The sequence below is a fragment of the Pyxicephalus adspersus genome, chromosome Z, assembly GCF_032062135.1.
Source record: "Pyxicephalus adspersus chromosome Z, UCB_Pads_2.0, whole genome shotgun sequence".
Classification (NCBI taxonomy): domain Eukaryota; kingdom Metazoa; phylum Chordata; class Amphibia; order Anura; family Pyxicephalidae; genus Pyxicephalus; species Pyxicephalus adspersus.
This window is the reverse complement of record NC_092871.1, coordinates 26,648,315-26,667,176: the sequence shown is the minus strand read 5'-3', so window position 1 is coordinate 26,667,176 and position 18,862 is coordinate 26,648,315. Positions and strand designations below refer to the sequence as shown.

The following is an 18,862-nucleotide window of genomic DNA, read 5'->3' as shown; positions in this document are numbered from 1 at the left end:
AAAAAAAAACTTGGTGCAAAACCACTGGAAGATGAATTCAACAAAGAATATAAAAACGAGAGAGCATGTCTAGTGCCACTCTGACCCAAGCAGATCTGCTCGAAACCTGTGCGTGATCTAGTGAACATTTCTGCTGACAGTAGGGATCGCAAAAAATGTTTAAACTGACAAACTCTCCAAAAATCCAGTTTAAACACCTGTGAAGAGGAACACAGCTCTGTTTGTGGCAACCACCTTCCTTGGAATAGGAAATGCCTGACTCTATCTATACCCCCGTCCCTCAATCTCCGGAATCCAGCATCCGTCACAAATCAGTTTTTCTATAGATACCCACTGCTTTGAGCTTTTATTATTGCACCAATCTAACACCCTGACTAGATGGGAAGCAGCAAAGTTAAGCATAAAATTGTGAACCCCCAATCCTCCAGCCCTTTTGTGTCTAAATAACAGACGGCAGCAAGCTTGGGGACTGTGATGACCCCAGATAAACCTGAATATACGACTATGAAGCTGTTTGAGAAAAGAGCTTAGGATATGGATAGGCAGGGCCTGAAATAGGTACAGCAGCCTCGGTAGTATGTTAATTTTTATTATTTGGATGCGTCCCAACCAAGAGAATGACTGGGACACCCATTTTTCCAAATCACTGGAAATAGTTGGTAGGATTGGATTGAAATTTGGCGTACAGAGGCGTGTTAGGTCTGGTGCAATTTGAACCCCTAAATATGTGACGGTCTCAACCCACCTAAATGGGAAATTACTAGCCAAATGCCTCTTTTGTTCTGTAGACAGAGACATGTCCAGGGCCGCACATTTAGAGATATTGATTTTAAAGTTGGAGAGATTCCCATATTCCTTCATAGCCTGGAGAAAGTTAGGGGGTGTGACCAATGGGTATGAGACATGAAAAATTCAGGTCATCCGCATATGCTGCTACTTTCTGTTCTGTGTTGCCCAGTTTAAGCCCGTAACGTCAGGGGAGGAGCAGATCTGGCTGAGAAATGGCTCTAGGATCAAGACGAAAATAAGTGGGGAAAATGGGTACCCCTGTCTAGTGCCATTGGCAGTAGGAAAAGACTCTGATAAACAACCATTGACCCTCACTGAGGTAGAGGGCATAGAATAGACCCAAATAATCCAGGTCAGCATATTCTTTCCTAAACCAATATAAACCAGTGTCTGGGACATAAATTGCCAGTCCACTCTGTCAAAAGCCTTTTCTGCATCCGTAGATAGCAGGAAGGCTGGGACATTTTGTGTACATGTAGGGAAGATCCAGTTTAACACCCTAGTGGTGTTATCCATGGTCTTGGGAGCAGGGATAAAACCCACCTAATCGAGATGAATCAGTTTATGCATCAGGGGCTGTAAACGGGAAGCAAGAATTTTAGTGAACAACTTAATGTCTGGATTGAGCAGGAAAAGTTGGCCTATAACTGGTGCAGGCCAAAAGATCTTTCCCTTCCTTGTGTATCACTGCAATATGTGTTCCTAGGGGGTTCATAGGAAAACTGCCCCCATCTACGAAGGAGTTATATGCCTTTAAGAAATGAGGGGCCAGTGTTTCCAGAAACAATTTGTAATGGTGCAACTGAATCTGTCCGAGCTCGGGGATTTCCTGGGTCAGGTAGATCCAATTGCTCTTTGAAGATCCAATTCTGTCAATGGGACCTCAAGGAGGGCACTGTCTTCTACAGAAAGTTTAGGCATTCCAGCCTTGACCAAATATTGGTTATTTAAAGCAGTGGGGTCCTGACCATCCGAACCCCTGGTTCTGTCTGCATCCAGGTTGTATAGGTTAGCATAGGAGTCCCTGAACCTTTCAGCAATATACCTGATTATATGTACTTTGCAACCCCCTTATCCACTACAAAAGGGATGTAAATGCGTGTCCTCAGAGTCCGCAATGTGTTGGCTAATATCTTGCTGCTTTTATTGCCATACTTATGGAAGGAATGCTGACACTTTGCCAGCGTGGCTTTAGTCTTGCCCAAACACAATGGGTCAAGTTTCTCTCCAGCAAGCATAAGCTCTTTCCCTAACTCAACCTCCAGATAGTTCCTATGTTTGCACTCCAATTTCTGTACTCTGGTGGCAAGCGCTAGAATTTCATTCTGCATTGCTTTTTTAAGTCTAGCACCGTGCTTTTTTTAGGACACACTCCGGCACACAGCCCTATGAGCTGCCCACACCACTATAGGACTTACATCTGGTGTCACATTGGTTTTAAAATGTGTGGCCAGTTCATTAGCAACAGCAGTTTTGGTCACCGGGTCTTTGAGTAAAGCCTCATTCAACCTCCAGTTCCATGTTTTGGGGAAGGTGTGGTGCAGGGTGAAACACAGAAACACTGGGGCGTGAACTGATATGGAGATAGTGCCAATCAAGTAACTTTGTACTTAAGCTAAGTCTGCATGTCTCGGCCAAATCTGATCTATACCAGAGCACATCTGATGGAGCTTAGAGAAAAAGGAGTAGTCCTTATCTGGAGGATGAAGTACTCTCCATATATCAATCATCTGGTGTTCCAACAGGCATCATTTCAGTGTACTAAGCTCTCTAACCATTTCTCCTGTGCCAGTTCTGGTAACATCCAAACATAGGCCAGGGGAAAAATTTAAGCCCCCCTAGAATACCAAGACCCTCTCTGAAGTCCTCCAAGAGTGCTAAAGCTCTGGATAAAAACGAGGCCTGGGCAGTGTTGGGTGCGTACACTGTGGCCAGTGTAACCATTTGGTTGTTGAGTTCCCCTTTAAGAAAAAGCAGACGGCTGTCTGCATCACAATAGGATTCCTTCAGAGTCCATGAGAGCGAGTGGACTAATAATATACAGACTGTAAGCAGTAAAATTTTGCTGAGTTTTGAATTTAAGTTGTTTTTGTGATTTTTGCTATATTTTGCAGATAATTGATTTGTGTTGAAACTAGTTATATCCTCCTTATCAGTAGGTCAATTTTTGCTCCATCCCTGTGGGCCAATCCGGTAAGGACACATCCGGTAGCCAAAGAGCAGCCAAAAATGAGGGTAGATCTGCAAGGGATCTAAGAACAGCAGTGATCCCATCTTTGAAGGCCATGAGATGAAACAGGAAACCCCAATGGTAGCACACATTATGTGCTTTCAATAAGGCCAGGAGTGGGGAAAGAGCCCTGCAGAGAGCTAAAGTGTGGCAAGATAGATCCTGGAGAAGCATAATGGAAGAATCACTGAAGTTGATCATTTCTTTTCCTCTGACAGGGGACCCTGTGCACACTGTCCAGCTCATTGGGGGTGTCCTCAGGAGCCTCTAAAATCATATTGAATAGAGACGTGACCATCTCAGGTCGAGCCTCATGGGTCACCGAATCTGGAAGACCCCTAATGCGGATGTTGTTTCTCCTATGACGGTTTTCTATGTCATCTTGCTGCAGCATCAAATGCTGCAGTAGCATGGAATGCTCAATCACGGATTCTCTGTGTTGCTCAGTAGTGCGTCGATGGTCTCATCCACAGCTAATATCCTGGCCCACTCTTTAAATTGGCTATTTCGTAGTGAACAGTCTTTTCTATGCGGAACATGCAGGCTTTTAGCTCTGCTTTAGTCAGACCCAGGCTTGCTGCTGCCTGCTTATCCTGATTCTCTGTGAAAAGGGCAGAAGATGAAGGGGGGCTCAATGAGGCCTAGGAACATTGCTCAGTGTCTGCTTCTGACCTGACAGGGCATCTATCAAAGCCAGTACTCCCTGTGTGCCCACGTTCTTCAGGAGGCCTCCCCCTGCTCAGCGTCATCTTGGATTTCCCCGGCTTGTCTTGAGAGCGGGGAAAAAAGGTGTCCAAAGCTCTTGAACCCTGGCATTCTCCTGCCTGGGGGTTGCCCACAGCCTACCCATTGTGCGGGGAGGCAGCCGTGTATCGCTTGTAAGTACCGTGAGCTGCGGGAGCTTTGTAGGATGCACCCTAAGCGTTTAGGCGCATGCATAGTCTCCTAAGGCGTTTATCTTTTGTCTTCATTTGCTAAAAGGTGATCCTCTATCTTATCCCGCACTGTGCTTTGCAGCATCTGCCCCCTTATCTTCCAACGCTGCCAAAACATGTTTTATCATTAGTGTGCTTCAGGAGGAGTGGATGAGGAGGCAAGACCAACAAGTCAAATTTGAGTGTCCACTTACTAACTGTGGTAAGTGAACCCCTCTAGCCTAGTTAGGATGGGTGAAAGGCCAAAGTCAGATTCGGTGAGAAGAGTGATGTGGGCAGTGACTTGGGCAAATGGGCATATTTAATATGTAAGGGTGTCTTTAATATCTTATTTGGTCCCAATGGTTGTGTGCTTCTGTAAACAATCTGTTATGGCAATGTATATTTGTGGATACAAGGACAGTGGCAAACATGCAGTATATACTCTGCGTGGGCTCAAACTCAATCACACTCATAAAAGAAGTCAAATATACATTAGCTATGCACATTTTTGCTGCTTCTGTGCCTCTTCTCCTAGCTATTGTGCCCACCCTGTGTCTGTCATAAATTCTGTCCCTAGAGCTAACACTGGCTGATTTGCTGCCGCTATATAGGCAGGAAGTGGGAACATGTGAGATGGGATTTCACAGAGACAAAAATACAAAGGTGGTAAAAATAAACTGACTGCTTCTACCCCTTCTTCTTCTATCCTAAACAACTAAACTAAACATTTGGGATTAGTTCGTTTGTGTGACCAAATTTAGAAATTATTACAGAGGATGTTCCCAATTTCCAAGGAAAAGATTGATGATTTTAGGATACAAACCTAACTTGCTGAGCTGTCCTTGTGGCAAGAAGTTTTCTTTGTCTATTCTCAAAATAACATGAGTACTAGATTCTAGCTGGAAATGAAAAAACCTTGAAAGCTCAATTCTAACGCCTTCTGTTAAAGGAAATCGGAGACGAAAAATTATGCCATCAGAACTCTATGCACAAAAGTAGCTGTGATGAATTTTTCCTTTTAATAGGACGACGGAGCATTATTATTTTACCAGAACATGTATATGAACCTTAAACTATTATCTGCAGCCTTAGACAGATTTGTTACTTTAGCTATCTACATATTATCTTGGCTAAAACAATGTTTTTAAGGGGAGTGTCCCAGAAACAAATGTATGTGATGCCAATTAAAACCACCAAAAAAAAAAGATTTTGGATGTAAAAACATTATGTGATTCCATTATGGCAACCCTTGGCAAATGAGCTTAAGGATCATAGTGTATTCCTTCAACAAAAGTTTTAGTTTATTCCTTCTGTTCTAAATGGGATGGGAGAGATGGTAATTCAGAGTTAACTAGAGATGGGCAGATGTAATAATAATGAACTTGAAGGGTTTAGGTAGACACGGGAGAATTTACTATGAAGTGTACTGTTAATTCTGTGTATGATTATGTCCTATAATACGTTTTAACTTTATGGGGATTGTTTATGGTTACCCCCGTTTGCTATTTAGCAATTGGTCAGTATTTCAGTTCAGTTTTCAGTCCAATAATGTTTTAATTCCAGTGCTTTTACATGCATAAGCCCTTGTGGATTTTTTGTAATGAACTTTCTTGTATTTGTCATAAAAGTGTAAATGTTCTTTAGGTACCTGTCAGTATTTGAGCACCTTTTCAATCTAATTTTACCAAAAAGCTCCAGTGAATAGGGGCAAACTATAAAGACATTTAGCTGAAGGCACAGAAGTAATCTCTCACAGCGCTGAGATCTTATTATCGGAATACTAATGCCTGCCCTCTATTATTTTAAAGGGAGCTTCAGAAATTGCTCCATTTTAGCTGATTACATTTTTAACATATTTTTAATTTAATAGGTTATACTTGGCCACCTTCATGGGTCCCTGCGGAAGAATGTACATAGAAGCGACATGATAAATGAAATTCTAAGCTTAGTTCTGAAAGTTGCTTTTCTAAATGATTTGGTCCTCTCTGTCACCTCAGATTGGTCCCAACAGATTATTTCACTTTTAACAAGTATAGAGTTTAATAACTCTTTTAATTCTAGTTTTATACTTCTAGCACCCTATGTTTTTTTAAAAGGCTTGTTACATCAGTACTGCTTTGTTAATCTGTGACATTCTCCCAATGGCCAGCAATCTAAGATGCAGTTTTTCCTACTGATCACCACACCAAGTACTGTTAGCTGGGGGTATGCTAAATATGATAGGGGTTACCTGAAGACCTAAAAGTTATTTCAAGAGGTTCCTCCATATTAAAAAAGTTTTTAGAGGGAGTTATTTGTCTTTTGGTATCGGGAAGAGGTATTTTTTCTTGGAAAACCAAACTTGGGCCATGCCATAGTTTGGGTGTTCTGAAGATGTCAAGTTCTTTACAAGGATGAATTTGATGGGAACACTGAGACCAATTGGGTGGTGATGAAGACAGGTTCCTGGTATTGTGATAAAGTTTTGTATTTCTATTTCACTATCATCAGGATAGAAAGAGTAAAGAATCTTTTAATTAAGGTTGCTAAAATCTATTGTGTAGGTTATTTGGGGGGTTTGTCTTCCCTTGAAGAGAGAACCTTGATTGTGATGCAACATGAAAATACATTTGCATATGTATGTAGATGGAACCTCTGGTAAACCTTTTTAACATATACAGTAGTGTCTAAAAGTGATAGACACACAAAAATCTTCTGTAATATAGAATGCTTTCACAAAATACTTGTTGTTGTTATTATTAATATTATTATTCAGAAACGTACATGCACCTTAAGTGCTGCTGTTGACATTTGCAGGAGTCTGCAATTGTAAGACTAAAGGTAAAGTTTGTTGGGTTTTTTGTCAAAGTAAAGGTGTAGCAATAAGTAATCACTCCATTTTCCTTTTCATCTATACATCACTGTCACTTACATTATTCTTCAGGTCTCTTGTACTGTTAAATCCAAAACTGTATTGTGTTAGAGCCAAACACAATTTTGACTCCTCGTATATAGAAATGGAATTTTTTCTACAATTCAGTTCTTGGGTTTTTGGATTTAGATTTGTTAGATCTAGCTTTCATTCCACCTTCACAGAGGTGTGTTTTGGCCATAACGACAGCTATTCATGAGGCTTCTCTGAATTATGGTTGAGTTTACCAGGAACCCCAGTGGTTCTTCCAGGTCTAAGCTGATGGTGGAACCGGACGATGTTCAGTAAGCTTCTTGTATTTATTTTCTGCCACACTCTGCATTTATGGCTCATCAATGGATTGCTGGTGCTTGAGCTTTATTTGCTAAATCACCTCATGTTCAGTGAGTTTACCTTTTGGTATGGCTGCCCAATTTTTTTTTCTACACAGCTTTTTGGGTTTAGGTTGATCAGTTTGGGTCAATCGAGATATCAAGTCATCGCGATCATTGGCACCTGTTTGTTAAATTTGCCTAATTAAGCTTTGGGCGATATGCCTATAAAAGAGCTCATATTTTCTGACTTTGAAGGTGATCTGTTAATGTTAGTTTATGGTAGAACGAAACACAAGAACAAAAATGTTTTATGTATTGCAGCTTACCAAGTCCTTGAATGTGGTGTCTACATTTGTGTTTTGTTTTTCTTATCCTCACCTGGTGATCCCACTAAAATACCAGAATTTATTTCATCTGTAAGTGTAAACGAGATACGTCAATAGAGAGTTTCCAGTAGCACGGGGCTAAAAGGTTGCCTAATTTATTGGATGTGGCCTAGGATTTGAGGGGGGATATGCTAGCTATACAAAGATCAATAAGTAAATAAACAGGTAAATAACGAATAGCTCCCTGATTTTGATCATATACTTGCTTACCTCCATGTACCTATTGACTAGCACATTTAAAATAAAATCTAAAAAAATCTAGTAAATCTAAAAACCATAGTAAGCAGTAGGAAGGCCATTGGTTGCTGGTTGTTTGGGTGTGCTCTCTGCTAAACTACATCTGTGTTCTCCCCAAAAATGTTTTTGTAGGCGGGTGGTAATAAGCTGTAGCTGGGTGGTCAAAAAATCAGCGGGTCAAGAAATGGCAAATTTTGTTCTTCTAGTTGTTTTATGCCATAGGTATCCAGTAACCCCTAATATTGTGTCAGTGTTCTACCTACCCCCTATACAGTCAAACTTCAGATGTGTCCCCTAGGGCTAAATCGAGTTGAAACATATTGGTCTTTTTAATTACCTTTAGCAATGAAAAGTCCTTAATGGATCCACTGTCTTCCTGAAAATTTAAAATAAAAAAGTTCCGATCTCACTGTGCATGCATGAGATTGAGCTTTTTTTTTTTTGTTTGTTTTCATTATAGGAAAGCCCCTGATGATGTAGAGGGAACAGCCCATAGCCTCCTGGGATACATGGTGCAATTATGCCAGAAGGCTGCAGGTTACCCCTTAAGTTACCACCATAGCGGTGAAGATAGAAAGGGGGGTCTTCCTCCCCCAAAAAAGTTTCAAAAATGTTAAAAAGTATTAAAAAAAAATGTTTCTGTTATATAAAAGGGAAAGCGCATCATGCATGTGAACACGTGATAGCAGATCAGGTGGAACGGCTTTTGTCCCCCTCTCACTGCAGAGCACTGGTTAGCTTATGGGGGTGGGACAGCCAGTGTCTTGCTCTCCTCAATGCAGAGCACTTGTAAGCAGATGAGGGTGTACTATCAAAAAAGCTGCCTGTGAGTTTACATGTATAATGATCACATTGGCAGCACAGTGTGATAGTTGTATGTGTAAAAGCTGCATGTCATATTCTACAGGCTAACAACTCTCTGTGTTCAAACTTCCATATCTCCAAAACCATTGGACTTAACAAGCTTAATTTTCAGGGTACTAACGGTACCCTCATAACTACTAGCAACCAAAATTCAAACCCCCAGCTTAAAAAAATTTTAGGATATAGGGGTCACAAATTTAAAAATATGTGAAAATTGAACACTGTTTTATGCTGTTTTAAAAGCAACTGCATCTAGCAGTCTGATATTAGACCACCTGGGGCCACTTAGATTGCAAGGAATATTGGCTTTTGGCTAACTCCCCCTAAAATTTCATTACTATGGCATCATCAGAACATGAACAACTCATACCCATCAAAGAGTGCTGCCCTGTTACACATATTACTGCCCACTTTTACCATTTGAATACCAATTTCACCAATTTCACTTGAATGGGGAAATGTAGGAAGCTAAAAATGTAGGTATAAGTGCAGAACATCTATGGTTAACATCACCTAAAAATTGTTTTGTTTTGTACATGCTGCCGTTCTAGAGAAATTGGGTTTCAAGGTAGAGAAGTGGAAGAATATGTGTAACAGGACCGTGCATTTTGAGTTGTAAAGATGCTATGTTGATGAAATTGAGGGATGGTATCCACAAGTGTTCCCCACTCATACCTAAACTTTTGTTCACCTGCACCTCTCCGTTTCAGAGAATTTAGGGTTCGAGGAGGAGAAGTGGACAGCTATGTGTAACAGGGTTGGGCAGCGTGTTTGGATGGTCAGAGTTTTTTTATGTCCTAATAATGCCATAGTAATACAATTTTAGGGGCTGTTAGCCACAAGTGTCCCCCACTTGCACCAACATTTGTGGTTTTGTACACCACCCTGTTCTAGAAAAATTTAGATACAAAGAAGCAAAGTGGACAGGGTAAAATACCATGTAACTTATAGTTTTGTGACAGGTAGGTATACATTTAGGGGCTCCAGTCCATTGCTCCTTGCTATGTAGGTCCACAGGGTCCACAATTTGTATTTTCAATTTCAGGCTGCTAGGCTCACTTGATTTTGAAAGAGCAACCTTGATGTTAAATTTTCACAAGTTTTTAAAGTTTTGACCCCATATATTGGAAATCTTTAAAGCTGGTTGAAATTTTGGTTGTTAGTAGCTACTATGGTCCCCTGTGTATCTTAAAAATTTCAAGTTGTTAGGCTGCAATATGTATATCACTATGTTGCCGAATAAGTTGTCGCCCACGCTCACTTGTAGGCGCGCCTTGGATGCACATGCCCACTTATACATGGGCAGCTTTTTTTTCATAGAACAACAGAGGAACTGCTTGTGCCTAGCTGTCATCTGTTCAGATAACAATCTACCTGTAATGACAGCCAGGCAGAGGAAGCAGGTGTGGTGGGTGGATCGCCCAGGAGAAAGCCTTTGCGGAGAACCATGTACATTAGAAGACATTAATTGTAGAAAATATAGGTGTTTACAATCAAGGATCAATTGAAAACACCCTGGAATATAAAAAAAAATGTTAGATTCATTGTTTTTGTATCTAACAACTAATCTATTAAAAAAAATCTACTAGTATATGGCTGTGCTAAAGTGGTAACCATATACCAACAGCATAATACCATATGGCACAATTGTCAATTATGAAATTTGAGTGAACATATTTATAAATAGATTCTTTAAAGTATTCACTCTATCCAAAGGTAAATCTCACAAGCAACTTCTGTAGTGGGCCATGGCTGAATTAAAGTGTTAACTAATGATCATGTAGTATGTGAAAAATCCATCAAAGTCCAACAAGAAAATGGTAAACGAGAGGCTTACAAAAATAAATTAATTTTTTTAGTGGAGAAAAAAAAATCAGGCTTCGTTCAATACCTGACAAATTCTGATTCCAACATTTGCAACATTGTCACTTATAATAAGGATGACCATCCAGATCCGATCAGTCGACTAACATACTTTAAGTTCCAGTCCCTCAGCATTGGTAACGTGATTAGCTGCCAAAGAGTTCCTAATTTCTGGTGTTCCCAGCAAAATAGTTGCATTTAATTTTTGAATATATCTCGGTTTTGGTTCAGGATAAATTTTCAAGGTGTTCTGTATTCTGGTGGACCACTCCCACAAAACAAGCCGGTCATCTATGACTCTACTTTGTTGTATCCACACCACAATACTCCATTTTCCAACTGCCAATAATCCTTTTGTATGCATTGTTATACATATTGATTTTGGGGCACCCGGCAGGAATTAGAACCATCTGCCAGACTCCTTTATTATATGTGAGCGAAGCCTTGGAAAGAAGCTCTGCATTTGGCTGAATCTACTTGGATAGCCTTCAATCTGAAAAAATGCACTTGTTTTATAGCAGAACTTGGGGTAACCTTCTCAGCAGCTGCATTAACATTTGAAATATTTAATCCAGACCTCGACACTAAATCTCAGAGAAAAGACCAGCGTTTAATTAAATGGGAAAAAACAGACAAATATTATGTTAAATTATTTAGCAGGCCAATTAGATAGTGTAACTCACTACAACTGGGAGTTTTATGATAACCGTGTGAAGCTGTACCTTTAAACAATCTAAATGATTATTTGAACTTGTGAAGTTACTATGGTGATAGAATACTTGAGGCACATTTTTACGATGCTTATCTAATTCCTTTTGTGATCATACTGTGTTTGCAATCTTGAACCTACAGGCAAACTGTGGCCTACTGTTTTATTTATTTATATAGGTACTTGGCAAGTTGGGGGTGTTCAATGAATGCCTCAGCGGTGGAACAATTAGCCATGAAAAGCAATTTAATCATCCTGAGCTGAAAAATGCATCTTCTCACAGGAAGAACATTAAATGTACAGAAAAAAAATTAACATTTTCCTGTAACTGTTACTAAAGAGGAGTGGTTGTATTTATCGAAATATTTTAGAAATACAGTAGAACCTCGGTTATCCGGCACCCATGGAGAATGGCCGATTCTGGATAAGATTCTGGAGCTGTCGGGTGCCAGTTGTCTGAATTTCCCGGGTATCTGAGTTCCGGATAACCAGGGTTGTACTGTACTTGCTTCCAGTTACTTGTTTTACAACCAGGCTTGTCCAGGTGTGGCTGACATCACTGCCCTCCTGCTGAACCCTGAAAAAACTATGGTTCTAAAAACCCAACAATTTGTTTGCTGCACAGTGATGGACGATCTTTCCGCAGGTTTGGAATCCTCACTTTTACCTAGAACTAGCAGTGAGGTTAATGACATAAATAAAGCAGTGTAGTGTCCCCACTTTTTTGTAATGATATCACAGGGGCTGAAATCTATCATCATTAGCAGTAATATATCCCAGTCTCTGTGACCAAGACCAAAAAACAGATCACATTGTACATTATATTGCACAGCAAACTCTCAGCCCTTACTCTCAGAATTATCCTCTCTTCTGTGTTAACATTGAATTTTGGCCAAACATATAAATTGCCCATTTCCCAAACAATATTTCATTAATAATAAATTCCACTACCACAGTGTTTCAGCATATATGTCTATTTTTTATGAGCACTGTTGCAATAAAGAGTACCTAAACCAAAAACATGTTTTTTTCATTTTGGGCAAATAGGGATAAATGCTCCTCTGTCAGTTATTTTACTGTCTGTGACCTTATTAAGTTGACAACAACGTCTATTTACTGAGGACAAAGTGGCAATAAAACACATTTTATTAAATTGGTGGGGAAAAGGCTAAAGCTTATTTTAGCTCTTTATTTCTGTGTGTCCCCTTTTCAGCTTTTCTCTTCTTCTTGCCTTCCTGTCAACAGGATAGGAAGTAAAAAGAAATGTCATAATCTGCCTCATTTTAAAAAGATAGAACAAACAAACCATTCCCTAAACTACCTAAAACTAAAAAAAAAATCAAACAATATAATTATAACTTATTATAATATTATTATTTTTATTATTGTAACTTATTATTATTATTATTATAACTATTTATTTGACAGCAATCATTTTTTACACCTGTTTTGTGTTGATATTTTTTTCAGGATCAGATCTCCATGTCTGTGTTACAAAAACTTCAACCTGCTGCTCCAAAAAAATGGAGGACCGTTATCAGCTGGCATCTCGTGTAAACATGGAGCAGCTCATCCAGACTGCTAGTGCCAAGTTGAAGTTCTTGATTATTCAAAATGCAGCCATTTTCCAAGGTAAGCATGAATCTGGGAACATGACGTTATTAAAAAGCAATAAACTAATGTTTTAAAAGAAATCTATTATAAAGCAATACACCATGTGAGAGGATTTTGACAGATGCGTCTATTTTGGTTTCCAAAATCTGTGTTTCAACTAGTTTCTGATTTTTTTCTATTGCTCCCAATTTAACTTGTGTTTTAGAATGGTGGTTTTCATTTATAGCAGATTCCCTTTAAAGATGAAATATGTGTGTGTGGTGGTGGTGGTGGGTGGTGGTAGTGGTGGTGGTGCGGGGGGGGGGGGGGTGGTATTTGGCAGATTTGCATTTGATAGGATCCGCATTGCTTTTGTGGTCAAATATCCTTCTACCACCACAGCTGTAATACCCCTAGGTGACTTCAAGTGGAGCAGTGTTACTATGAACTGTCCATATAATTCTGTAGTAGGGGACCCATTCTTGCCTTGAGGTTAAATCAAAGATAAAGAAATAAAAAATGGCTGACACATAGTGTGGTATTTCTCAGAGAACCCTAGGGTTCTTCTAGAGCTTGCTGGGGGTTCCTTTAGCAATGAGCAATTTCTGCCTCTGTCAGTTTAAGTGACACCAATGATCTTTTTGGCTTTCTATAAGGGTGACCTTTCTCCCACTGTCTAGCATTGTTAGAGACATTCTTCCCACTGACCACATTAATGTATTGTAAACTGGATGTTCAAATTATAGGAGGGGTTCCCTGGAGACTGGAAAGTTATTTCAAAGGTTCCCTCATGTTGGGATGAGAAAAACCTTATTCTGTCAACTGCCAGCTGTGGACTTAGCAACTGGTTGGCCGGCCTTTGCAGCGCTAGGTCCCAGGTTTGAATCCCAGACAGGATGCTTTTTACAAGTTTGTATGTTCTTCATGTGTCTGCGTGGGTTTGCTCCCACATCCGTAAAAACGTAGTTAGATTATTTGGCTTTCTCCAAAAAATTGTCCTTAGAACATGTTAATGACATGCGACTATGGTAGGGACATTAGATGGTGACCCCCTTTGATGGACAATTATGACTATGATATGACTATAGACTTTGTAAAGCGCTGTGTTGTATGTCGGTGCTACATAAATACTGGCTAATAATGTGCCAAACAACCTTGCCCTAACCTGAGCTGCCAGTGACTTGGCTACATTTACTAGCCCATGAATGTACGTAGGTGGTGTAGGTTATTTATCATTTGTCCATTCTGTCCTTGGAGTGCATAAGAACATTTCTGTGTCGGCATTTGACATTCAAGCCTGCTGATTTCTATATTAAGGTCAGTATAAGAAATCTTTTTATCTTTGTACCCTGCCTTGTGTTTCAAAACCAGATGGATCACATACTGTTACTACTTGGCCAACACCACCATGTTCTGACAAGAGTGATGAAGATTCACACATTGAACCAGTAGCACATGCAATTGTTGCCAGATTTGTGTTAACAATTGTGCTGCTGCCAGTGGAGCTATAACTAAAAATCCTAAATCTCCTGAGGTCCATTTGGTGTTATATTTTATAATAATCTAAAATATATTTTTTGTGTTTACAGGTTGTGTTTTTGATGATTTTTACATATGCTCTATGTTGTGGATTTTTAATACTTTTGATACATGGTGGTTGTATTTCTAAAATATGGACAGTGGGTGTTTTCAGGTTGCTCCTCACTGCTTAATTTTTCAAATCTATAGCTTATTTGATTTCCATAGACAATGTCCGAAATATTCACATCTTATTATTTTAAAGACAGCTCTTTTATTACCAAACCAGATATTACCAACCAAACCAGATTTGGTCTTTTTTTACTCAATTTGTTTTGTTTTATTGTTTTTTTACTATTTATTTACACAGTTGAATATCACAATTGAAATTTGTAGTTTCTCTAAAGATAGAAGGGAAACTTGCTTTGTAGCTTCCTTTTTGTGATTGAACCCTCTGGAATTGGCCATAAAAGATCTGATGACTCAATCCAGTTATTCCAATGGGCTTTTATCAGCACTGTTGACACGTAATAATGCCATCAATGTGAAAGGAAGCTAGAGCTGAATTGAAGACTACTTAATAAAAGTATACACGTTGTATGTCTTTCTGACAAAGGGAATATACATATTTGGTAATGTTGTGGTATTTGTGTAGTTTGGTTAGGTAACTATTGGTAATTTTAGATTTACATTAAGGTCTTCTAACATGGATAAGGCTTTTTGAGTTCACATTTACTAGATGCATGTGATAGGCTTGAAACTCGGGTAGGAAATGTGGTTGACGTTAGGTGGATTTTTTTTTTTTTACAGAATGCTAAAATCTTGAATCTATTATTGATCTTTGTATATATAGTCAGAATAACTCTTATTCCTAATTCAGCAAAAGACTGCTCAAATCGTGATTCTTTTATTGATCCCAGTGTATACAGTCAAAATATATCTTGTGTTTATTTAATAATGCACACAGTAAAAGTACATTATCTCATTACAAAAAGAAGTAATCTGAAACTCTGTTTAATACTTTGTGGTAAAGTATCATGTAATCTGTCACACTGTTACTAGAAAAATTATGAATATCTGTTCTGTGTTGTATTTTTTTTAGGTGTCACAAAAAATTTCATTATGGCAGTTTCCATAATGTTCAATAGGAACACTGTGCACACCGTATACTACATCCATATGCTTTAAATAAAACACATAAACAAATATTATAAACTGGGTCTATGTTCCTTATCAGCACATGTTGGTGTATCTTCAGTTTTACACACACATACACTGTGCCCTCTAATTTGATGAGAGCAGACTCCATCCAGATGTTATTTTCCAGTAAATTAAATTTCTTATTGGCAAGTGCTTTTCCTCAGCAAGGTCCAATGAAAATAGGCTGGCATTTGCAAAATTTCACTCAGGCATATCTGCTACAATGTTCGCTTAACAAACTTTATTAGGAACTTAAAGCTTTTCACCCTCGGGCTCTTTTTCTCATTGCCAAAAAGAGCAGTGCTTCCAAATTTAAATGTCCATAAATTACTTTCAGACTGTGTAGTGTGTTGTTGCTGACTTTATAAATAAAATGGTGCTTTTGATGTGTGTTTGATTTCTGGCAATGCCAAATAAGTCCCATAACTGGAAATATTAAAAAAAAATAATATAAAAAAACATAATAAAATGAACCTGTTACGGTTCCTATAAAATGTCTATAAAAACATAGACTGTATTCTAGGCCATAACATAAAACATTTCTAATTAATGTATTAGAAAGTATTGGCTTTGTAACCACATATATGAGAACTATTTTCTAAACCTATAGCACACTTATAAACTGCGCCACTTGCTTTGGGTTATGTGGTACCTCCCGTGGTCTTAAAAAGTTATCAAACATGTAAAGGTGTTGATGGATACAACAATGTAAGAGATTTTCTAAGTGACCATGAATAATTTATATATTACTAGAGATTTCTGTTTTTTTGGTATTAGCTTTTCTTTGAATAATTCCGCTGTAACTAGTTGATAGCTAATATAACACGTCTTACCCCAGAAGATTTTAATTGCACTTTTATATTTTAATTTTTTTTTACTTTGCTGCAAGCATTGAAGATAGTGAAAACTGCCTAGCATTATTAAATTTGGAGATTATACAGAATGACCTGTCGGTGATAAAGTTATTTTTCAGCTTTTTTATCTTCTTGCCTCTAAATATAATAAAAGGCCTAAAGAAAAAAAAATAAATACACAATAAAATATTTGTTTGTGCTGCATGTATTTATTTTCAGGACACTTGCTGCTGAGCCTCATATTTTTTTTTTTTTTAACCATTTCTTTCTAAAAAATTAAAGTTGCTGTCCTCGATCTTCCATTTACACTTTTTTCAAGAAGCCTGCAATTGGCCAATTTTTTTCCTATTCACAACAGGTTTTCTTTTAAAGAGAATCAGGACTTTCAGTGCTATAAGCATAGGGACACTGTGATGATGTGCTATCATCTATATGTAATTCACACCTACAAAAGTTATCTTTAGTTCTGCACAGTATACCAAGATTTAACCCCTTATTATCAGGAAAAGCCACAAAAAGGGTAGCAAGTAAAAAGCACTGATTTTCTACTTTATTTGCATGTATAGTAAGTAAAATAAATCAGTTTTCTAGCACTGCACTCTTTGTGTACATGACCTAAAGGCTGCAGGGTACAGCAGAATATTAATCTTCAGTGGGAAACCCAGGACATTGCCATCACATCACTAGTTTTTTTTTTAAGTAGCCCCATGCATTAATTAGACAGCTGCAGATGCAAAAGAGCAACTGTTTAGAATCTAAAGTAACTGACACAGCTGCAAAAGTGACCACAGAGGATAATCCAAATCGGAGCAAGTTCAATTTATTACTGAGATTGCTAATATGCATAGAGAGCACAATGTCCTATCAAAATGAATGCCTTTTCTATAGATTGGTCAAAAAAAGCACTGCAGAGCATTGAGACCATACTGCCTCCAATCCATGTCTAGGGGCAAGTGAATAAATAATAGTATATGTTAGAAATGTGTCACATGGTACAGACATTTTTATTTCCATTTTTGCTATACTGTAACTTTCTGTGATTTGAGTTGAAAATTTCTGTCTTGTACCTTAGTTATCCCTGTCAAAACAGAGATTATGGCTATCCCAAATGTTAAGTTATGTAAGTTTTAAAAAGAAAACATTAAAGCTACCCAATACAATAAATTGTTCAAATATATTATTACGATCACACTGAAAAATTATTAAAAAATTCTATCCCCTCCAAGAAGAAAATGACCTAGAGCCAAAAGAAGCTCAACAAACAGGGCACATTGTCTCTCAAGTTTAACCTTTCCAAAAAAAATTCTGATGTCTGGTTACCGCCAGCCCTGATGCTATAATCACCACTGAATTATTTAAAAACTTCCCCCCTAAAATTTTTTTTTAAGATTTAGGAACAATATAGATAAAGCACGATCTGGTGGATGGTCTATTCACTTTAACCCAAAATTTTGAAAAACATTCATTGTCCTGCAAAAAAGCACACCTTTGTTACCAAATAAGACATGTAATGATAATAAAATATAAAAGCATAAAACAAACAAGACAGAATGTTCATAACATAAAGAACCAGTATATTTAACGTACAGCGCTGCGTAATATGTTGGTGCTATATAAATCCCTTTTAATAAAAATAAAATGATTGCTTATGTAACAAAATGAATAACTGGATTCAAGTACATCCTAATATCTATTTGAAACTGAGAATGGGCTATAGAGCTAAGGTTAGAAAAGTATATTTAGAGAACCATCATTTCAGTGTTTTAAATATAGAATTTTATTATCATTCACTGGCAACTGTGCAGTGACATTTGTTGTATCCATGTATGCAGGAAGGATTTAGTCTTACCTGTCCTGTGATGTACACTTCGGGCTTCGGTAAGAACAGTGTGATTGGCTGTGACCTTTACCTTCTTTTTTTTTTTTTTATTTGGAGCGTCTGGAAGTTTTTCTAAGATATGCAGGAATCTGTCAAATGTGTTTGAACAGAAGCCTAGTTTTTATATTTTTATTCTTATCATTACAATATGCCACCTTGTGTCCTGGATCTTCTGTCTGTCAGATGTGCGAGGCACCTGTGCACAATTGTTTTTGTTTGTGGAGTTTACTAACTTTAATTCTTCCCCATTTACTGAAAACTGAAATATCAGATTTAAGTGGACTGACTCAAATTCTTGGTTTAGAATTCATTGGCCAGTGCCGTGCTGGGTACCTTTGGTGCTTCGCCCTTTAGAAGGATATATATCCTTTTTAATATTAGTAATGAAAGTTACATTTTGCTGCATAAACTATTTCACAATGAAACCAGTGTGCGAAACTGCCTGACAGGTCATGCTGTAATTGATGCTGTTACTGTATTTATGCTGAGTGTACCACAATAGAGACTATAAATTGCTTAACAGAATTTGCATTAGTGTTAAAAAGACATCTCACTGTCTAACAGGCTTGTAGAGTTTGAAAGCTCAGTATTGACATCT

At 38.1% G+C, this 18,862-nt stretch overlaps 1 protein-coding gene across 1 annotated transcript in view; it reads left to right on the top strand.

Annotated features, from left to right (window-relative positions):
* GPC3 (glypican 3) overlaps nucleotides 1–18,862 on the top strand; it is a 242,922-nt gene that overhangs the window by 13,845 nt on the left and 210,215 nt on the right. Inside the window, exon 2 of the mRNA XM_072430796.1 lies at nucleotides 12,691–12,852. Within this exon, the coding sequence (XP_072286897.1) occupies nucleotides 12,691–12,852 (162 nt within the window). The remainder of the gene's footprint in view (nucleotides 1–12,690; nucleotides 12,853–18,862) is intronic.